Source organism: Hippopotamus amphibius, chromosome 1 (genome assembly GCF_030028045.1).
Source record: "Hippopotamus amphibius kiboko isolate mHipAmp2 chromosome 1, mHipAmp2.hap2, whole genome shotgun sequence".
NCBI lineage: Eukaryota > Metazoa > Chordata > Mammalia > Artiodactyla > Hippopotamidae > Hippopotamus > Hippopotamus amphibius.
This window is the reverse complement of record NC_080186.1, coordinates 74,166,218-74,185,872: the sequence shown is the minus strand read 5'-3', so window position 1 is coordinate 74,185,872 and position 19,655 is coordinate 74,166,218. Positions and strand designations below refer to the sequence as shown.

The following is a 19,655-nucleotide window of genomic DNA, read 5'->3' as shown; positions in this document are numbered from 1 at the left end:
GTTTTCCAAAATTTAATTTTCTGTTGTAAGCTCAGATATTATTGGCAGCAAACTTGTTTTCCTTGAAATGATCAACTTCATTCATTTTTCATGGACATGTTCTGCCAAATACCCAAGTCTGAACAATCATGGTTTGTCAGTTGTTCTTTCAAGTAAAGATGTTTCATGGCAAAAGCAATTGTGTAAGCTCACACTCAATACACAGGTGTCTTCCTTGACACAGTCATTGAATTTTAAATTATCAGAAGTGATTTATGCATACTACCCTTTTCATTGCACGGAATATTGCTGAAGGGACTAGATTTCATATTACTAGTCAATAACAATAGTACTCAAGGGACTGAATTTAACAAAATTAATAGTTTTTACTGGCTTTATCAAAGACATCCTTAGATAAAATAGTTGGGTTTTTTTCCTGTCTGCTTTCCTTGTTCCTTCCTCCCTCCCTTTCTTCCACAAATGCCAGTGAAGAAAACAGTAAATAATAGGTTCACTTGGCCACTACCTTGATTTGTAATGAGTTGCCAGCACTTGTACACCACCATTGCTTTTGCACCATTAGTGCAAATGTCAACAGTGGAAAAGGCAAATAATATCTTATTATTTGGGGGCAAAAAATTTGACCTTGTGGACCCCATAGCATCGTTAAGTCATTTCTTGGACTGTCTTAATCCATTCAGCTGCTATAATAGAATACCATAGATTGTGTGGCTTATAAACAATAGAAATTTACTTCTCACTGTTCTGAGAGCTGGGAAGTTCAAGATCAAGGTGTCAGCAAATTTGGTGTCTGGTGAGGACCTGCTTCCTCATTTATAGTTTGCTGTCCCTTCACTTTGTCCTCACATAGGGGAATGGACCAGGGGGTCTCTGAGATTTCTTTCATACAGGCACTAATTCTATTGGTGAAAACTGCACCTTCACAACCTAATCACCCCCAAAGGTCCCTACCTCATAATGTCATCACGTTGGGTATCCAGTTTCGCATAAGAATTTGGGGAGGACACAAACATTCAATTTATAGCAGAATGTTACAGGGTGGTTCTGTATGGTGTGTCTGTCACCTACCTTCCCCCAGCCCATCTCATTATTACAGGTGTGTTTCAAAAACCCAAATCTAGAACATGTCACAGCTCTATGAAACCTCCCTGTTGCTTTAAGAAGTTGATACATAAAACCTTAGAGTACGTTTAAGTATCTTTACTATTCATCTTGGTTTAACCTTTCTGCACTTGTCATTTTGCCACTCTGAAGCAACTAACCATTATTATGTTTGTTATGGTCATCTGTGATTAGTGATCTTTGATGTTACTATTGCAAAAATATTACAGCTCACTAAGGCTCAGGTGATGTTTAGCAATCCTTAGCAAAATTTTTTAATTAAGATATATACACTTTTTTAGACTTAATGCTGTTGCACAGTTCACAGACTATAATATAGTATAAACATAACTTTTATATGTACCAGGAAACCAAAAATTCATTGTGACTTGCTTTATTGCGATACTCAGTTTATTGTGTGGTCTGAGAGCAAACTCGTGATATTTCTGAGCTATGCCACTACTTAGAATCCTAACCTTCCAAGACAAGTTCTCATATCTCATAGTTTAGTTTAACACTTAAAAAGATTTTAAAAGGAGAGCCTATGTATTTTTCTTTTATATACACCAGGTACACACTAAGGCTTTCACATATTAATTATGACCAATGCGAGATAACAGTGAAACATTTATTTCTCTGAATAAAGTTGCTTTTGAACACCTGTAGTAACATCACAACAGAAGGATAATTATTGTGAGTTGTTGCACTATTTTAAACATCTTGATATATAAAATGAACATTACTCTCAATCAGCTTTTTACTTATTTAGATATATATAATATCTCTATTTTTCTGATTTTTAAAAGCTTATATAAATTGTGTTGAAGTGGCTCTGCAGTGCAGTGCTTTTGAAAAATAGCTGTTTCAGGACCTTATAATAAACTGCTTTATGTAATACCTCTATTAACCACTTTATTTAGAAGAAAACCTGTGAGAATGTACTTAAGACTTTTTCTACAGCTATATTTTTTTCTATATACATTAGAGTTAGGATAAATGTGTAACTCAGTTTTGCTAAAATGGTTTTGACTTAAATTTCCATTAAAACCAGAATTCTCAAAAGATGAATAATACTTAATTCTAATAGTATCAGTTTTGGTTTTCCAGAATTTTTAAAATTTTTAATAAGAAAGTGATGGTTCTGATATTTTATAGTGTCAATATTTCACTCAAAATATATTAGTAGTGCCTTTTATTAGTCAGACCCTGTAGTAGATGCTCAAGGGTACCATGGTAAATAAGGTAGATATGTATACCTCTTGTCCTTATGGAGCTTAGAGAAAGGTAGGTAAGCATTACATGAAAATTTCCTAGGATGTAGACATGTTACTGAGAGGATATAGGCGTGTTACTGCTTTAATAGTTAGTTTCAGATATGGTCAAAAATAAGAGATGAGCAAAATATAAAGTTACTGAATTGATGAGACTGCTACTGGTGGTTTTTGAAACAGCTCTTCTAGAGAATGATGGGAGCACTATGTTAGCACATCAGTAAGAGAAAAGGGAGTCAGTATGTAATATATGTCTACACTAAGGCATTGAGCTGGACTTTACAATTTCAGCTATTCTGTGACATAGGTGCTATTGTTTTTCTTTGCTGAAGTATTAGGCTCAAAGAGGTTAAATAATGAATGCTCTCAGTTAACTGGCTTATAAATGAGATGTGAACACAAATCTTCTGCATTACTAAAATGTCCATCCTTTGGCACTTCAAAAAAGTGAAAGCAGAAAGTTTAAACTGCATTTGAAGTTTTCCATGGGGAAAGATTGGATGGTCCACTAAAAATTAAATGACCAAGTCTAAGCAAAGAACTGCAGTTTATTTTCAATTATTCTTAAAATAGAAGGGAATAAAATATAAGAAGGAGGATCAATGACAATATCAAAAGGTTAATTGCACTTAACCTTTTAGAGAAAGTATGGGGGCGGGGGTGGTATGCGGTAAGCACAGAGAGAAGCATCTCTTACATGGCAGGGAAGAAATAATCATGTAATGTTGAGAACACAGTAAAAAAAGGCAGCTTGTACTGAGTTGTATATATCTGTATCAGGCCTGCATTACTTGGATTTCTCTTAAATTGTAAATCAAAGAAGTGGCATGTATTTCAGAGAACAACAACTAGAAATCATAGAGGGCAACACGCTGTGTGGTTTCCATTTTTAAAATGGCAGTAATACTGGTACATACTTTATTAGGTTTAATATGAGGGTAAATGAATTAGTATTTGTAAAGCATGTAGTGGGCATAAATAAGTATTTGATAAGTATATGGATTTAACTTGAAATAGTGAGGTGTCAAATAAGGTGTACATGCTAAAATGCTATGTAATTGTGAAATGCAAATGAGTCAGATTTTTTTATTTTCCTTCATTCTCTAGCAATATTTTTAAGTTTGGAGTTGTAGTTTCAGTGGGCAAAGTAGGATTGGTTTAGCAAACGATTAAAAGGTGAGTTCCAGGTTACTAAAAGATACTTGTTGTATAGGGTAAATAAATAGTGGCAGAAATTGCCCTCACTTACTGATGGCTAGCCCACATCTGAATCTTGTCTGATGTTTATATGAAATAGTCAAAAACAGAGTTAGTCTTTTTACATTTATACACATGTGTTTGCTTCCTTTTACATTTTAAGGCGGTCAAGAAGCAGGTCAAGAAGGCGATCACATTCTAAGTCAAGGAGTAGGCGACGATCCAAAAGTCCAAGACGGAGAAGATCTCATTCCAGAGAGAGGGGTAGGAGGTCAAGGAGCACATCAAAAAACAGGTACAGTAAAAAAACTATTAACACTGAGTGGGAACACAAATTTTAGAGTTCCCAACACCCCCAAATATTTGCTGCTTTAATGACAAAAGAGGTTATGATAGGAGATAGAACTATACTGAGGAAGAAACTAAGGTTTGAGGACACTGACATTGTTTCTTGTGTTCCTTCATAAACTTGAGATTTCTACTTACAACTGAAGGCCTAGAAAAAATTTCTTTGTAGTAAAAATTCTTAACTGTTTCTACTGCCTTTTTTCATTTCCTCTTTTCCATTCAGTCATTGCTAAGGATTTAGTTTTACCAGCCACTCATCTTGATATGTCAAAAAGTTTGGGGCAAGCAATCATCATGCCTTCTAAATTCATCTTTATATGCCTCATCGTGAGCACCTTGTAAATATGAATTCAGTATTATTATATTTCAGACACTGAACCACACTTAAGAGTCTTATTCCATGATTTGGGGACCAGTAGAGAATTAAGAAAACTCTGTTGCTTGAAAGTACCTAATTTTTTTCCCTATTTTTAGTTGTCACACAGTATAATCTTGCAACACTTAATTTTTAACAAGTGTCCTTTATCTCTTTCTAAAACATTTGCCTTAGTTTTCTAGAAGCAGCCCTATATTTTATACTGCTTCACCCATTTATATATTCTTGGTAAGCATATAATTCAACTGGGGACAGAGGTTCTGGGATAGCTTTACTGAGTGTTCAGCCTCTAATGAGGATTGTAGTCATGTTTTAGAGTTAGTCATCTCTTAATTCAGTTAGTCAAATAAACAAGGTTACTTAATGAAACATCTCTTATACAAAGAGCAGTTAGGCATTCCTTCCCTCAAGAAACTTTCTTTATACTAGGAGAGAAATGAATGTAATTTCAAAGGAAGGGCCATTGTTAAGGATGCTGGAAGAGATTTATTGAGAGGTGGCTCTTTAGTATTAAAATCTGATAGAGTTGACTGGACTTGGGGCATAGTTTCAGGTACAGGATGTTTACAAAGTTAGCATGAATTCTTTGAAATAGCGAGTATCTTGAAGTAGAAGGACCAGAAGACAAGGTCAGGGAAAGTTGAGACAGATCACACATAGAAGGCTTTGTTGTTCAGACTAAGGAGGCAACAGCAATGACGAAAAAATCATGAGCAGGAAATTAATATTTTCGAGTTTGTACTTTGAAAGATTTCTGATAGGGAGTGATAGCATCAATTTGTGGAAAACATGACTGGGACCACGTAAGGGACTGTTAAAGTAATCTAGGAATTAGATGATAAAGACTTGAATGCTTAGAGAAGATAACTGATGGAGCAGGGTGAGCAGGTGGGAGGAAATGAAATAGAGACTATAGAGTGGAATTAGTTTAGGACAACCAAAGAGATACCTTAATCTATAAAATTATAGATTGGTTGAAAATGGGTGTGTTTGTATGGGTGTAAGGGACATATATATATTTTTATATATTATAAATATATATATTTTACCTTTTGTCTAGAATCTTGGGAAGAAAAAATGCTGTGGGGAATAAAAGTAAACTTAGAAGAATCTGTAAAAAGATTTAGAGTTGAGGTATGGTTGTAGTACCAGTCCCTTATGATGTTTTTTTTCTCAGTGTTTACCGCCACATATACTAAGAAGCTGGCCAGCATCCTTAATTATTTTCTTGCCACATAGTCTGCTTTGCTCTTGGAGAGTTTTATGTGGAATACCAGAATAGGATTTTTTTAAGTTGTTTACCACAAATATGCCAGTCGAGTTACTATTTTTTTAGTTTCTATCAGAATAACATAAAATTTTAAAAATGAGATTAGATTTCATTGTAATTTTGTTTTTATTTGTAGTGCTGTAGAAATATATATTAGCTGAATCTTCTAATACATTCATAAATTGTTTTCATTTATTAGAGACAAAAAGAAAGAAGACAAAGAAAAGAAACGTTCCAAAACACCACCAAAAAGTTATAGCACAGCCAGACGTTCCAGAAGTGCAAGCAGGTAGGGTGGCATTGTGAATTCTTGGCATTTTTTTTAAACTTTGCAAGACTATCAATAGGCTGTGAACATGAATTGTTTTCCAGTACATAGCTACATACTTACGTGCTGATGGTTTTTAAAGGCAACTTGTGGAGCATAACCTAAAGTTCATTTTTCTTTTCTGTTAATATTTTATGGTGTATAGTGTATTTAAATTAACATGGAATTCAGCAGAGATCAGTTTTTGTTTGCTGTATGCATTTCATATCCTAATTTGAATTGTTTGGGGATTTTTCCCCTAAACATGTAAGTTTTAATAGTTAAAAGTATGCTGCATTATCACATTAAATTCATTTATTATAGTAAGTTATATTTAAAATATCTTACATGTTAATAATCAGAAATTTTACCCATACATAGTGTGGTTCATTGATAAAATAATTGGAGGCAGTGCAAGTTCTGATTTGTATCATTCTTAGAGAAGTAATTCTGTCTTTAACCTGCCGTTGTGAAAATTCAGTGTTGCAAGCTTTCTCCTCAGAAAATATAATTTTCACACTTTACATGGAATTCATATGTAGTAGTAAGGGCTGGCCATTTTCTTCCAATCTTGTTTACACATTTTACTGTAGTGTTTGTTTTCTTAATCTTAATCTTGATTATTTAAATTCACCCAGAGGCTCACGCTGTTTATAAAAATTAACTCAAAATGAATAAAAAAACATAAAAGCTAAAACTAAAAACCTCTTAGAAGAAAACGCAAGTTAACCTTCATGACCTTGAATTTGGCAGTGATTCCTAGATAAGACAAAAAGCATAAGCAACAAAAGGGAAATGGGTAAGTTGGAGATAATGAAAACTAAAAACCTTTTTGTTTCAAAGGACACTGTCAAGAACTTAAAGACAACCCTCAGAGTGCTAGGAAAATAATGTTTCCAATAATGGACTTGTATCTAGAATATATAAAAAACTGTTACAATTCATTCATAGAAAGAAAGAATGTAAAATTGTGCAGCTGCATGAGAAAACAGTTTGGCAGTTCCTAAAGAAATTAAACCTAAGGCTTTGACACAGCAGTTTTGCTCCCAGTGATATGCCCAAGAGAAACAAAAACATGTCTGTACAAAAGCTTCTTCATGAATTTTCTTTTTTTTTTTTCACATCAGTAGTTTATTTGTTTACTTATTTATTTATAACTTTTATTGAGATACAGTTAACATACAATAAACTGCATATATTTAGAGTGTACAATTTGGTATCCCAACCTCCAAATTCATCCCCCCCCCCCCCCAACCCTCCCCGCTTTCCCCACTTGGTGTCCATATGTTTGTTCTCTACATCTGTGTCTCTATTTCTGCCTTGTATTGGCAGCATTATTCATAACCAGAAAGTCAACCCAAATATCCACTAACATAAGTAAACAAAGTTGCACATTGATATGGTAGATTATTATTCAGCAGTAAAAAGGAACCAAAGTAATAATACATGTTAAAATATGGATGAGCATTGAAAACATGCCAGGTGAAAGAAGCTAGTCACAAAAGACCACATATTGTATAATTTCATTTATATGAAATCTCCAGAATGGATAAATCTCTAAAGACAAAGTAGATTAGTGGTTGGAGTGTGATAGTTAAAGGATGTGTGGTTTCTTTTCAGTATGTTGAATATTTTCTTTAAAAAGACATATGTAAATATATATATTAAAAAAAGTGAAACCAGATATAAGTGCTCAAGTACTTTGGAAATGCCAAAGCAAGCCTCAGGTGGCAAAGGGGCATAGAAGATGGAATGTGCAATATGTATTTTCTTACCTTAAAAACTGGAGGCATGTTGTTTGCCTGTTTATTTAATGGACTTACTCATAAGTGCTTTATCCTGCTTAATTGAATCATTCTTAAATTATGACCTATTCTATACATTTTTATTGACTAGCTACTACGTGTTTGCCACTGTACTAACAATCTGTCATAGGGCACAAATACAATATAAAAAAAACATCTTTTCCATCTAAGGAATTTGGAATATTAGTTACACAAAGCAGTATGAGAAAGTGTAAGGTATACGGCCCTAACAAACCTAAATATTTGATGAAGGAAAAGTTTTGTGTAATGTTTCCAAGACAGGGGTCACAGGTGACTTATAATGGGGTTTTTCTGTTTAAAGCTTAATTTGGAAGCTGAAATCAAGACAGCTGAAAGTATAGGACTTTATTTACTCTTATGATTATTTTGTTTGTGCCTAAATCATATAATGGTAATCTTTCAAGTCCAGTAACTTTTTTCATTTAATTTTTTAAAAATTTTATACAGTTTTTAAAGGTTACTATCCCCCTACAGTGATTACAAAATATTGACTATATTCTCCATGTGGCACAATACATACTTGAGCCTGTCTTACACCCAGTAGTTTGCTGTTGTTAGGTGAGTTTTTTTGCGTGTGTATTTTTTTTTAAGTGTAATTGCTGTACAGTATAGCGATTCACAATTTTTAAAGATTATACTCCATTTATAGTGATTAAAAAATATTGGCTATATTCCCTGTGTTGTACAAGATATCCTTATAGCTTATTTTATACCTAATAATTGGTGCCTCTTAATCCTCTACTCATATATATTGCCCCCTGCCTTCCCTCTTCCTACTGGTAACCACTGGTTTGTTCTCTACATCTGTGAGTTTGCTTCTTTTTTGTTACATTCACTAGTTGTATTTTTTAGATCCATGTATAAGTTAAATCATACAGTATTTGTCCTTCTCTGTCTGACTTATTTCACTTAGCTTAATTGCACTCCATGTCCATCCATGTTGCTGCACATAGCAAAATTTCGTTCTTTTTTGTGGCTTAACTAATATTCTGTTGTACAGATTTAGCACATTTTCTTTATCCATTCTTCTGTTGATGAACATTTACCATAATTTCCATATCTTGGCAATTTAAAAATGCTGCTATGACCATTGGGGTGCATGTATCTTCTCAAAATTGGATTTTTGGGTTTTTTTGTTGGTTTGGTTTTGGTTTGCTTTGGTTTGGTTTTTTTTGTTTGGTGGTTTTTTGTTTGTTTGTTTTTCTTTTTCTTTTTGATGTACACCCAGCAGTAGAATTGGTTTTTTGAGAAACCATCATACTGTTTTCCACAGTGGCTGCACCAATTTACATTTCCACCAGCAGTGTAAAGTCCACAGTGGCTGCACCAATTTACATTTCCACCAGCAGTGTAAAGTGCTCGCTTTTCTCCACATCCTCTCCAGCATTTATTACTTGTAGACTTTTTGATGATGGCCATTTTGATGGGTGTGAGGTGATAGATACCTTATTGTAGTTTTGGTTTGTATTTCTCTAATTTAGCAGTGCTGAGCATCTTCATGTTCCTTTTGGCCACCTGTATTTCTTCTTTGGAGAAATGTTTGTTTAGATCTTCTGCACATTTTTTGATTAGGTTGTTTTTTTGATATTGAGCTGTTTGTATATTTTGGAGATTAATCCCTTGTCATTCGCATTGTTTGGAAATAGTTTCTCCTATTCTGTAGGTTGTCTTTTTGTTTTGTTTATCATTTCCTTTGCTATGCAAAAGCTTTTAAGTTTTAGTAGGTCCCATTTGTTTATTTTTGCTTTTATTTCCTTTGAGAGATGGATCTAAAATAGTATTGCTGTGATTTATGTCAAAGGGTGTTCTACTTTTCCTCTAGTTTTATAGTATCTAGTCTTACATTTAGGTCTGTTAATCCATTTTGAGTTCATTTTTGGATATGGTATTAGAGAATGTTCTAATTTCCCTCTTTCACATGTAGCTGTTCAGTTTTCCCAGCACCAATTACTGAAGAGACTGTATTTTCTCCAGCATATATTCTTGCCTTTTTTGTTATAGATTAATTGACCATAAGTGTGTGGATTTATTTCTGGACTCTATTCTGTTGCATTGATCTATGTGTCTGTTTTTATGCCAGTATCATACTGTTTTGATTACTGTAGCTTTGTAGTACAGTCTGAAGTCAAATTATTTTAGTTCTGCGAAAAATGCCATTCATTGGTAGGTTGATAAAGATTGCATTGAGTCTGTAGATTGCCTTGGGAATTATGATCCTTGCTTCTTCCAGTCCAAGAACGCGGCGGAACTTTCCATCTGTTTTGCAGAAGCAGAATTTTTTTATTTATTTACTTATTTTTTTTGAGGTACAGCAAGTTCAATCATCTGTATTTATACACATATTCCCATATTCCCTCCCTCCCTTGACTCCCCTCCACCCTCCCCGACCCAGTCCTCTAAGGCATCATCCATCCTCGAGTTGAACTCCCTTTGTTATACAGCAACTTCCCACTGGCTATTTTACAGTTGGTAGTGTATATATATGTCTGTGCTACTCTCTCACTTCGTCTCAGCTTCCCCTTCACCCCCCACCCCCCAAACCTCGAATTCTCCAGTCCATTCTCTGCATCTGCGTCCAGAAGCAGAATTTTTTAAGTCAAAATTTAGAGAGAGAGGAGGTGAGGGACATCTTAAAAAGCTAATTGTTCAAGTCAGGGGGTGGATTGGGGACATGGTTTGCTAGACAGCAAGAAATCAGTGTGATCTGTGTGTTACCACTAACTCTAGTTCTCTAAATTTTACCTAATGATTTAGAAGTAATTTTGGATTTTTTTTCTTGTTGAGGTATAGTTGTTTTACAGTGTTGTGTTAGTTTCTAGTTATCTATTTTATGCATAGTAGTGTATATATGTCAATCCCAGTCTCTCAATTTTATTAGCAACTGTCTTCCATAACACAACATATTATCCTGTACATGTTCTGGCCACTGAATGAATGTAAAACTGGTTCCTTAAATAATAATTTGCTTCAGACTGTTTTTCCCTGAACTAGAACTTTCGTTAATCAGTTTTTCATCAAGTTTAAGATCTCTAATGTTTTGATGACATAATGTGTTTAAGAAGAATTGCTAGAAAATTAGGGTTTTCTTGAGGGCAATAAAGGAAAGGCACATAGTTTGCAAAAAAGAATTGCAGTTTATTATTCATTTGCTTCTTAAGTCAAAACAGTATTTCAGAATGGGTCTTTCATTATCAGAATCCTGTTTCTAGTGGAGCTTTATCACAGACACATCTGCTATGATGTGTCTGCATTTTTTGGATAATACTGTATTTTAAAGTCTAGTTTGCACATTTGTGGCTCTAGAGAGAGACGACGACGAAGAAGCAGAAGTGGCACAAGATCTCCTAAAAAGCCTAGGTCTCCCAAAAGAAAATTGTCTCGCTCACCATCCCCTAGGAGGTAAGAATATCAGTCTTTTACTACATCTGTCCTGTTTTTCAGGAACTGTCCTAGAGTTTTTCTTCCTTTTTTCTTCCTTCCAGAAATTAAAGTGCTTAAGAATGTGTTGATATATTCTCTGCATGACTTGAGATTGTGTTATAATAGACATTGCTTAGGAGCGGGCACTTTAGACTTATAATCAGGTCATAGTCGTCTTCCCTATACTACTTCTATGCAGCTTGTATACAGTGACTTGAAATTGGATCTTTGCTGTCCTCTTTATAGTGAGTGAACTTGGTCAAGCTTATCTAAAACAAGTTTAAACTTACTGCTATTCAATTAATGGTGAGACTTCTTGAGCAGTTTGTTTCAAGCATCTTGTGAGCATTTTACTGTCATCCTAGACATAAAAAGGAGAAGAAGAAAGATAAAGACAAAGAAAGAGGCAGAGATGAAAGAGAAAGATCCACAAGCAAGAAGAAGAAAAGTAAAGATAAGGAAAAGGAACGGGAAAGAAAATCAGAGAGTGATAAAGATGTAAAAGTATGTTTACAAACTAACTTATTTTGGTGTTTTGGGTGATGCTGGTACTTTAAAGAAGTGATTTTCCTGTGAAGACGTTTACTTTTATTATTCTCCTTGGCAAAGCAGGTTACACGGGACTACGATGAAGAGGAACAGGGGTATGACAGCGAGAAAGAGAAAAAAGAGGAGAAGAAACCAACAGAACCAGGTTCTCCTAAAACAAAAGAATGTTCTGTGGAAAAGGGAACTGGTGATTCACTAAGAGAATCCAAAGTGAACGGGGATGATCATCATGAAGAAGACATGGATATGAGTGACTGAGTGTTGCCTCTGTGCGAATCCAACTGTATACATGCATCAGTGTCATTCCTCTGTGTGATTTCTTAATGCTGTACTTGTTCATCTCAAACCTAGATGTATACAGCTCTGAGTCATAAATGGTTATAAAGCTCCTGATGTTGGTATTAGTTATTTACATCCAAAAGCTTTTAGAAAAATGATACATGGGTAACCAGTTCTTGACAGGGTGAAATCTGATGGAGTAACCAAGCAGTTTTACTATTCTGGTGCTGCTTCATAAAAAAATGAAAAGCTGCATGCATCTACAGCAGGCATGGATTGTTTATGTTGTATGATCTCCTTTATTAAGTAAGTTCACTTATAGTATTTCTAGAATTTGATTCATTGCCATAATAGAGCCATGTAGGGAATGCACTGATTGCATGTTAATTGTGGCAGGAATATCCTAAATGTCATTAAAATCCTCCAACATGATGGATCTACTTATGGTCTTGTTTGTTGACATGACAAATTAACATTCTTATAGTTACATCTGGAAATGAACATTTGAAATAGATAATCCTTTAAGCCTTGTGGCTAAATTTTTGTGGCTTTTGTTTAACTTTGAAAGGTTGTATATGCACTAACCTTTTTTGATGGCTATAATTAGGCTTTAATTACAGAAACAAGATTTCAAATGAAACTGTCTTTGGCAGTAAGTAAATAGCATATTTTGAAGTAGAGTTGTATACTTTTTCATAAGGTGTTTGGGAATTTTTTTTCCTAAAATAATTTATTCCACAACTACATCAGTGAAAGCTACCTGCCTATCCTGAAGTCCATCTGTAGGAGTTATATCTCTTGCCCTGATTTTCAGTTTTCCACTCTTTTATTAATTTGTTTTAATCTCATTGTTGGAAAAGGGGGATAGTGCATTTTAAATTGACCTTCATATGCTTTTAAAAATAAGACAAATCTACTTGATAATGTACTTTTTATTTGATCTCAAGTTGTATAAAACCAATAAATTTTGTGTTACTGTTACTGCAGTAGTAATCTTATGCACACAGTGATTCCATGTTAAATGCAAAGTAGTTAGGCAACTGTTTTCTTACAGGAGTTTTCAAGCTTCACTTTTGTGCAGTAAAAACAAAAGTAGGCTACAGTCTGTGCCATGTCGATGTACAGTTTCTGAAATTGTTTTACAAAACTTTGATAATAAAACCCGTAAACTTATGTTTATGTTCCTGTAAAACCGTATTTGTATTTATTTACGTTGTTGATTGTATGGCATTTACCTCACTCATTTTACAAATCAAATTCTTTCTCCTTTCAGTCCACATACTTTAATATAGTAGTAAGATGAAATCACCCATCACTATAGTGATTAGTTGCCATTAGAATTGTCAAAATTAGTTTAATTTCTATCTATAACAGTTTTTCTAAGTGTAATTTTAGTTCTTATATTTTGGATGTAGGACTTGGGTTGAGTAAAGCAATGAACTTTTAGGAGAAACAAATGATCCCACCTATATCTAGTAAATTTATATTTTTGGTGAATATAAACATACTTTTCTGGAATAGTATGGAAACTCAATGGTATGTATCTACTGTACAATACTAAATAGTATATTTATTCATTTATGAAATGAGTTGTGTTTGAGTGGCTGGGATTAAGGAGAAAATGAGACTTGGAATTGTAGCTGTTATCCAAATTGGAGTATAATTTTTTTTTTAACTTTTAAAATTGAAATGCCGTATAGGTAAGCCAGCGTTGTTTTTACAGTTTGTAGTAACTTTTTAAAGATTTTATGGAAAGGAATTTTGTCTGTAGTGAGTAAGACATTCTAGTACTGGTCCTGATAATCACTACATTTTTAAACACAAAGTTGAACGCAAATGACATTTCTTTAAACTTACCAAAAAAATTTAGTAGAAAAAAATTTAAAGATTGAACCATATGACATTGCCATTTTTGCAAGTTAAAAACAAGTAAAATATTGGCAGTTTCACTTGGTTAAGCCTAATATTACTCAAATTCTATTCCCTCTCTTATAGTCTCTGAGTATAAAGTATGTTAATTTCTCAAAAGGGATTAAGAAATTTTTGGCTTTAAAATAGTGCCACTTAAGACACTATCATGAAGGGAGCCTATACTTAGGTTATTTTTCAGTGAACATTTATGCAGAAAGGTAGGGTTGCACCGGACACAAGCCTTTAACACAGATGAAACAGTCGAAATCAAGTGAACACTGCCTCCACACTGAGTTTTGTTCTGTATTTGGTAGTAAAAATGATTAAAAAATAAAAGTGGTTTTGTTAGAAAATTGTCTGTGCTATTTATTTGCTTAAATTCTTCATGAGTGAATGAGGTAGTGGCTATGTAAGAGTCCAGTCATGAATTTCAGCTTCATTTACAGCTGGGGAGATCTGTGTTTCTTATCTTCATTTACCTATCTATAAAATGGGAGTGATACCTACCTTGTAAAGTAGTTGGTAGAAAAAAATGTAGCCCTGTGCGCATGCAGCAATAAGTGGTATCCGCTATTTAATTATGGAGCTTTTCAAAACTATATGAAAATTTAGTTTGGGGTAATCAAAAGCGCTAAGATAAATTGCATGCAGCTATGGCTATGTTGCCCTTTACATTTTTGTGAATGTAGATTTTGGATAATAATCTTACTGGTAGTGATTCTATGTGGAAGGTAGAAAAGCAAACTGGGCTTCTACTAGAACAGTGAAAACTAATTTTACATTTAACTTGGAGTTGCATCTTAAAAAGAGTTCTGCTCTTGGTGTCATATAACCTACTCAGGCCTACTTTTCCTCTGGCAAAACAGTACCGTTTCTTCACTTGGGCACCAGATTAAGTGATCTATGCTGTTTGAAGATTGACAGATCTTTTAAACTGGAATTGAGATTTCTTTTCCTTTTGTCTCAAATCTAGCTAATGCATATCACTCCTGTCCTATATAAATATTTCTTTAATGAAGTACTTGTAGTTTAAATATGGAAATGCTACAGATACTTTTAAGAGCATCCAGAATATGCTATTACTAAGGCTTTATTAGCCGGGGTAGTTTTTAAGTAAGACTAATTCTGGAGTTGATTTTGTCTGTTGGTTTTATTTTTGTTCCCATTTTCATTTTATAATGTCAAAGTATATGTATAATTCATTTAGACATTATTTAGCAAAATAACTCACGTGAACCATGTTAATTCTTTACTGGTGGGAAAATTCTTCATATACTTAAATTTATAGTAGGTGTTAAATATCAAGTTTCGGAGGACAAGCATCATGTAGTTTTGTTCTTAGCATTCAATCCAGGGAGCAGGACGAGTTGAAAAGATGTGTTAGAGATTTGACCTTAATTGTGGTAGCTGGTTTAAATAGTCTCAAAGTCAGTGCTGTGAACCTGATGCTGGAGACTAAAGCCCACAGGCAGTCAAGAAAAGGATAGTCGAAGGGGTGAGAAGTCGGAACCATAAGCTGGAACCCACAAGGTTGGGCTGGAACTTGGGTCAGGTGTTAAAACAACTGCAGACCCAGCAGATAAACCACAACGTGTATAAACTACATAATTTCTGCTTCACTTCAAAACTCCTACACTACCCATGTTCATTATTTAAAACATCCCAGCCAGTCACTGTCAGCCTTCAATGACCAAGCATTCTATGGGAGGTAACAGGTGAGTCTTATTTTTGTATTTTATATTACACAAAGTCTCTAGGCTAATGTAATCATTTTCACCTGCAAAACACATCAAATTCAGGAATGATTGCCAAGTACCTTTCTTTAAAACCCTTAGGATATTTGTTTCAGTGTTTTTAGGTGCTGTGGCAAAAGGAAAATTACAATTCCGTGTACCATATGCGCCATTATGGCCAGAAGTACTGTTCTAAAATAAGCTATAAGACTTTTTAAAGTTCATCACTAGGTAGTACTACAAGGATGGTCACATGATCTAAAAGTGATCATTACCTGAGATGACATTTTTAGATGGCAATCTAAGATACTATTGGCCCAGAATTCTGACACAAAATGCTTTGCAAAAGTAGTTTTTGCTAATTCATAATATACAAATAATGGGCTTTTATACCAAGTTTAGTTTTAATGTCTTTATAAGTGACTAAATACCTCCTGTCCATTTATCTGAGGTAAGTTTCATTGTCAGTTGTCTTTAAAAGTTCCCAAACATAGCAACTTTGGTAAGGATACATTTTGTTAATTTTGGAAAACATGGTTAATATACCTTTCTCTGGAGTTAACAGCATAGGCATATTGTGTCCACACTAATCAGTAATTCTCTTGCTCAATTTTAAAGGCTAGCATACTACAAGTAGGACTTCGAATTCACCTAGTTTTTTACGACCTTTTCTTTACCATTTTGTGGCAAAGAAAAGTAACAAATGAGCAAAAGGAAGCACCCATTTATTCAGTATTTCTTTAGTCCTTTTGTGGCCTTGAAACAAGCTCTTTGTCTGCTGTAGGCTTAGTGAAAACTAGGGGGAAGCCTCATTAAACACTCATTATTCACCACCCTTCCCCAAGATGTGAATGATGAGCTGTGCATGAATAACACTATGAAAACACATTCTTAGTGTGAGTGGGGCTCAATACCAGTTCTAAGCAGGAGAAAAACTGAATAGTTTCTCAGCTTCTGTTGGCTATCAGCTTCTCTGAAATGTGTTCATTTCCAGACCATCATCTGTAGCTGTACTCACGTTAATCAGAGTATCAGCTTTATGCCTCCCTTTTATGAAGCTTGATGATTTTCTGTACATGAATGTCTACAGACAAAAGCAAATTGTCTCTAGGGCATTTTCTTAAAGATAAGAATCCTATATTCTTTTGAAACCATACTAGTGGCGGGATATATTGAGCATTTCTTAATGGCCATTTGAGGTAACCATTTTATAGTCCCTCAACTTTAAACAATTTTTTCAATCACAAATGGAAGGCATAGAGAATTTTATGAACCTATATTACAAAATCCAGATTTCCATGTAAGACTATCAAAATATATAGTGTTTTTATCTACTTACTTGAAACACGGCATATAGCTTCATTCATTAGCTGGATTAAAAGGCACATTTTGAAAAGACTAATACTGTGAAAAGTTTATTTGCATAACTCCTTATTTTTACCATCATAAGATACTGACATTTGCTTTGTCGTTTGTAATCAAAGACATTTTGGAATGGATAATCTGTTTCTACTATTCTTTATGAAAAAGTTAAAAACAAAATTTAAGTGCAAAAGTTTTCAGTAGTCTTCCTACCTCCAGTGTACCCCAGCAAAACAGTCACAGCTTTAAGGAAACTGATAAATCCCAAGCTGCAATTTACTATGTTTTTTTCCCACTGAATTACAAAAAATTCTGCAGTATATTCCTGAAAGTATACCATATTCCCACAAAGTAAGGGAGCCTAAAAGCAACAGTGATCGTTGCCTTTCAGTGTCTCAAACCTCATATGCTCATTTGACAGGATAATAGAATCTCTAGGTCACTTGATCAACAAACATTCCCAAAATAATAGGGATCAACTTCTATTCAATAAACCTAGTCTGGGTTAACCCACTCTTTCCACAAAATTCAACAGACCCACATAAGGTAATAACTGGTCTTTGAATTTTTAACTATGATTATCTTTCTTCATTATAAAATGTATTTAATAAAATGTCAACATATGCAATGTAGTACGTATCAGCATGGAAGATGCAGCTTTAAAGATGTTTATTATAAAATTTTTCTTATGGTTGATGCTTTGGATTTTTAAATCATCTCTTCAATAAAGGTCTCTAAACTCATTCAAATCATTTAAAATCCTGGAAGAAGTTTAAATTACTGGTCACTCTAAAAAACTTGACAGATGCATTCTGACACATTTCTTAGGATACATTTAAAAAACATTTCTTCAGCTAAGCTCTTTAATACAACATAACATTTTATGACTGTTATACATTATTCTCCCTAATTTATTTTCATTCTTGGACCTTCAAACCATCTTGGAATAAGTATGAAAAAATTTTTAAGTGCAAAAATGAATAATGCATGATTTTAACACTTTGGAGAGAACTAAAATCAAATATTTTCTTGTGACTTAAAAAAATAAACAATAGGAGTTGTCAATCTTGTGTACGTTTCTGGAATTTAACTTGTAACAAATATATTCTGTTAGCATATAAAATGTTTTTACCTTATTTTGAAAGCATTAAGTATGTATGGATGTCCAAAATGTGTGGATTGTTTTTAAAACTGACACAAATGCATCCATATTCCACTAAAAACAAATGAAATAATCAGAATGATGTGCACTTATTAAGAAGCAAGTTTAAAAATCTGGAATTTTTTGAAAGTGCTCAGATTTCGAAGAAGAATATCTTTAAGCATGCTAACCGTACCTTATGGACACAAAAAGGACTTTTAAACTCAAGTTTAGGAAAAAAAATGAGGTTCTATGAAAGGAAGATTAGTAACAAACATTTTCCATTGAAGAAAGAATTCAGGTAAAAACAAATAGCACCACAATGAATTGCACTAAGGTGCTAAAGGAGGTACCTTATTCCCTGCAGAGTGAACGCTCCTTCTGAAATGTATTGCAACATATAAATGCAATTGTTTAATGGTTACCATTTGGTTCATTCATCTACAGAAAACTGCATTCCTTCTAGTTCATTGTATTGAACAAACATTCAAATTACTGAACTATACATAATGTTACATACTTTACATTTTATGAAAACAAAGCTTGAAGGAATATTTATAAAGGTCACCTTGAATATAAGGTGACTAGTTTAAAAGGGTTTCATATCTCTTAAGACATTTAATTTATGTTAATGGTCCAGGAGTGTTTTAGATATAGATTTAGATATATTTATATGCATATATATTTCAACAAGAAGTGTAAAAATTTTTAAAAACAAATCACAGCACTCATAGCTGTTTTACATAAGAAGGACTTGGGGTCATTAAGGTGTCAACCTATTACACTTATAATATGTATATTTTTAAAAAGACTGAAAATGGCACATCAGGAAACTTGCTGAAATTCTTATTAGAGGCCCACTTCATTTTATCATATCACTGATGTGTCAATTCAACATAATTCCCTTTTCTTCAGTGAAAGCATTTGTCCCTTCTATTTGAATTCGCTTCTGGGGTCTCTGCATTCTCTAGCTTTCCTTGGTTGACTGGCATTTTCGTGTCAGTTAAAGATCAGGAAAACGGCTGGGGTCTTCCTTGTAGTCTTCAGGTATGGTAAAGATGGAGCCATCAAATTCATCATATCGAAACTCCTGAAAGGTCACAGTGGCTGTGATCGTAGGAAACACAGGTATATCTAGAGAGGACAATCAATGATAACACTGTAAAATGAAATGATATTTATAGACTATAAAATACTATTAGAGATATCTATACGCCTTAAAATGTAAAAAAGCGTTATTCAAGGACCAGACAAATCCCAATATATGTCTAATATTGAGTGTGTGTGTTTACGGGAAGAGTTTGGCTACTTGTAAGGAGAGAGAGACACCAAGGCATCAAGAATTATATCAAAAACTCAAGGTCCCACTGCTTCCCAATCTTAGAACTATAATGGCAGATTCCACTAGACTATTTTTTCCTTTTTTGGGGGCAAAGGGATGGCTACATTTGTACTTTTTGCATTCTGATATGTTTTCTTCAGATTGTAGTGTATATATTCTGAATCTGAGTTGATTTTTTTTTAACACAAATGAAATACATTCATCCTTTTTTGTTTTAAAACA

The 19,655-nt window shown here is 33.8% G+C and overlaps 2 protein-coding genes across 10 annotated transcripts in view; one reads left to right on the top strand and one right to left on the bottom strand.

Annotated features, from left to right (window-relative positions):
- SRSF11 (serine and arginine rich splicing factor 11) overlaps positions 1–13,136 on the top strand; it is a 47,975-nt gene extending 34,839 nt beyond the window's left edge. For 3 of the 6 annotated variants that reach the window (XM_057716449.1, XM_057716456.1, XM_057716488.1), the window contains 5 exons: positions 3,733–3,864; positions 5,763–5,852; positions 10,979–11,095; positions 11,482–11,620; positions 11,726–13,136. In XM_057716449.1, the coding sequence (XP_057572432.1) occupies positions 3,733–3,864; positions 5,763–5,852; positions 10,979–11,095; positions 11,482–11,620; positions 11,726–11,923 (676 nt within the window). In that variant the 3' untranslated portion in view covers positions 11,924–13,136. The remainder of the gene's footprint in view (positions 1–3,732; positions 3,865–5,762; positions 5,853–10,978; positions 11,096–11,481; positions 11,621–11,725) is intronic. The other 3 variants (XM_057716471.1, XM_057716464.1, XM_057716479.1) reach the window with 3 other exon arrangements.
- A 4,283-nt stretch (positions 13,137–17,419) lies between these two features.
- ANKRD13C (ankyrin repeat domain 13C) overlaps positions 17,420–19,655 on the bottom strand; it is a 73,785-nt gene continuing 71,549 nt past the window's right edge. For all 4 annotated transcript variants that reach the window (XM_057716397.1, XM_057716423.1, XM_057716417.1 and 1 more), the window contains one exon: positions 17,420–19,225. In XM_057716397.1, the coding sequence (XP_057572380.1) occupies positions 19,095–19,225 (131 nt within the window). In that variant the 3' untranslated portion in view covers positions 17,420–19,094. The remainder of the gene's footprint in view (positions 19,226–19,655) is intronic.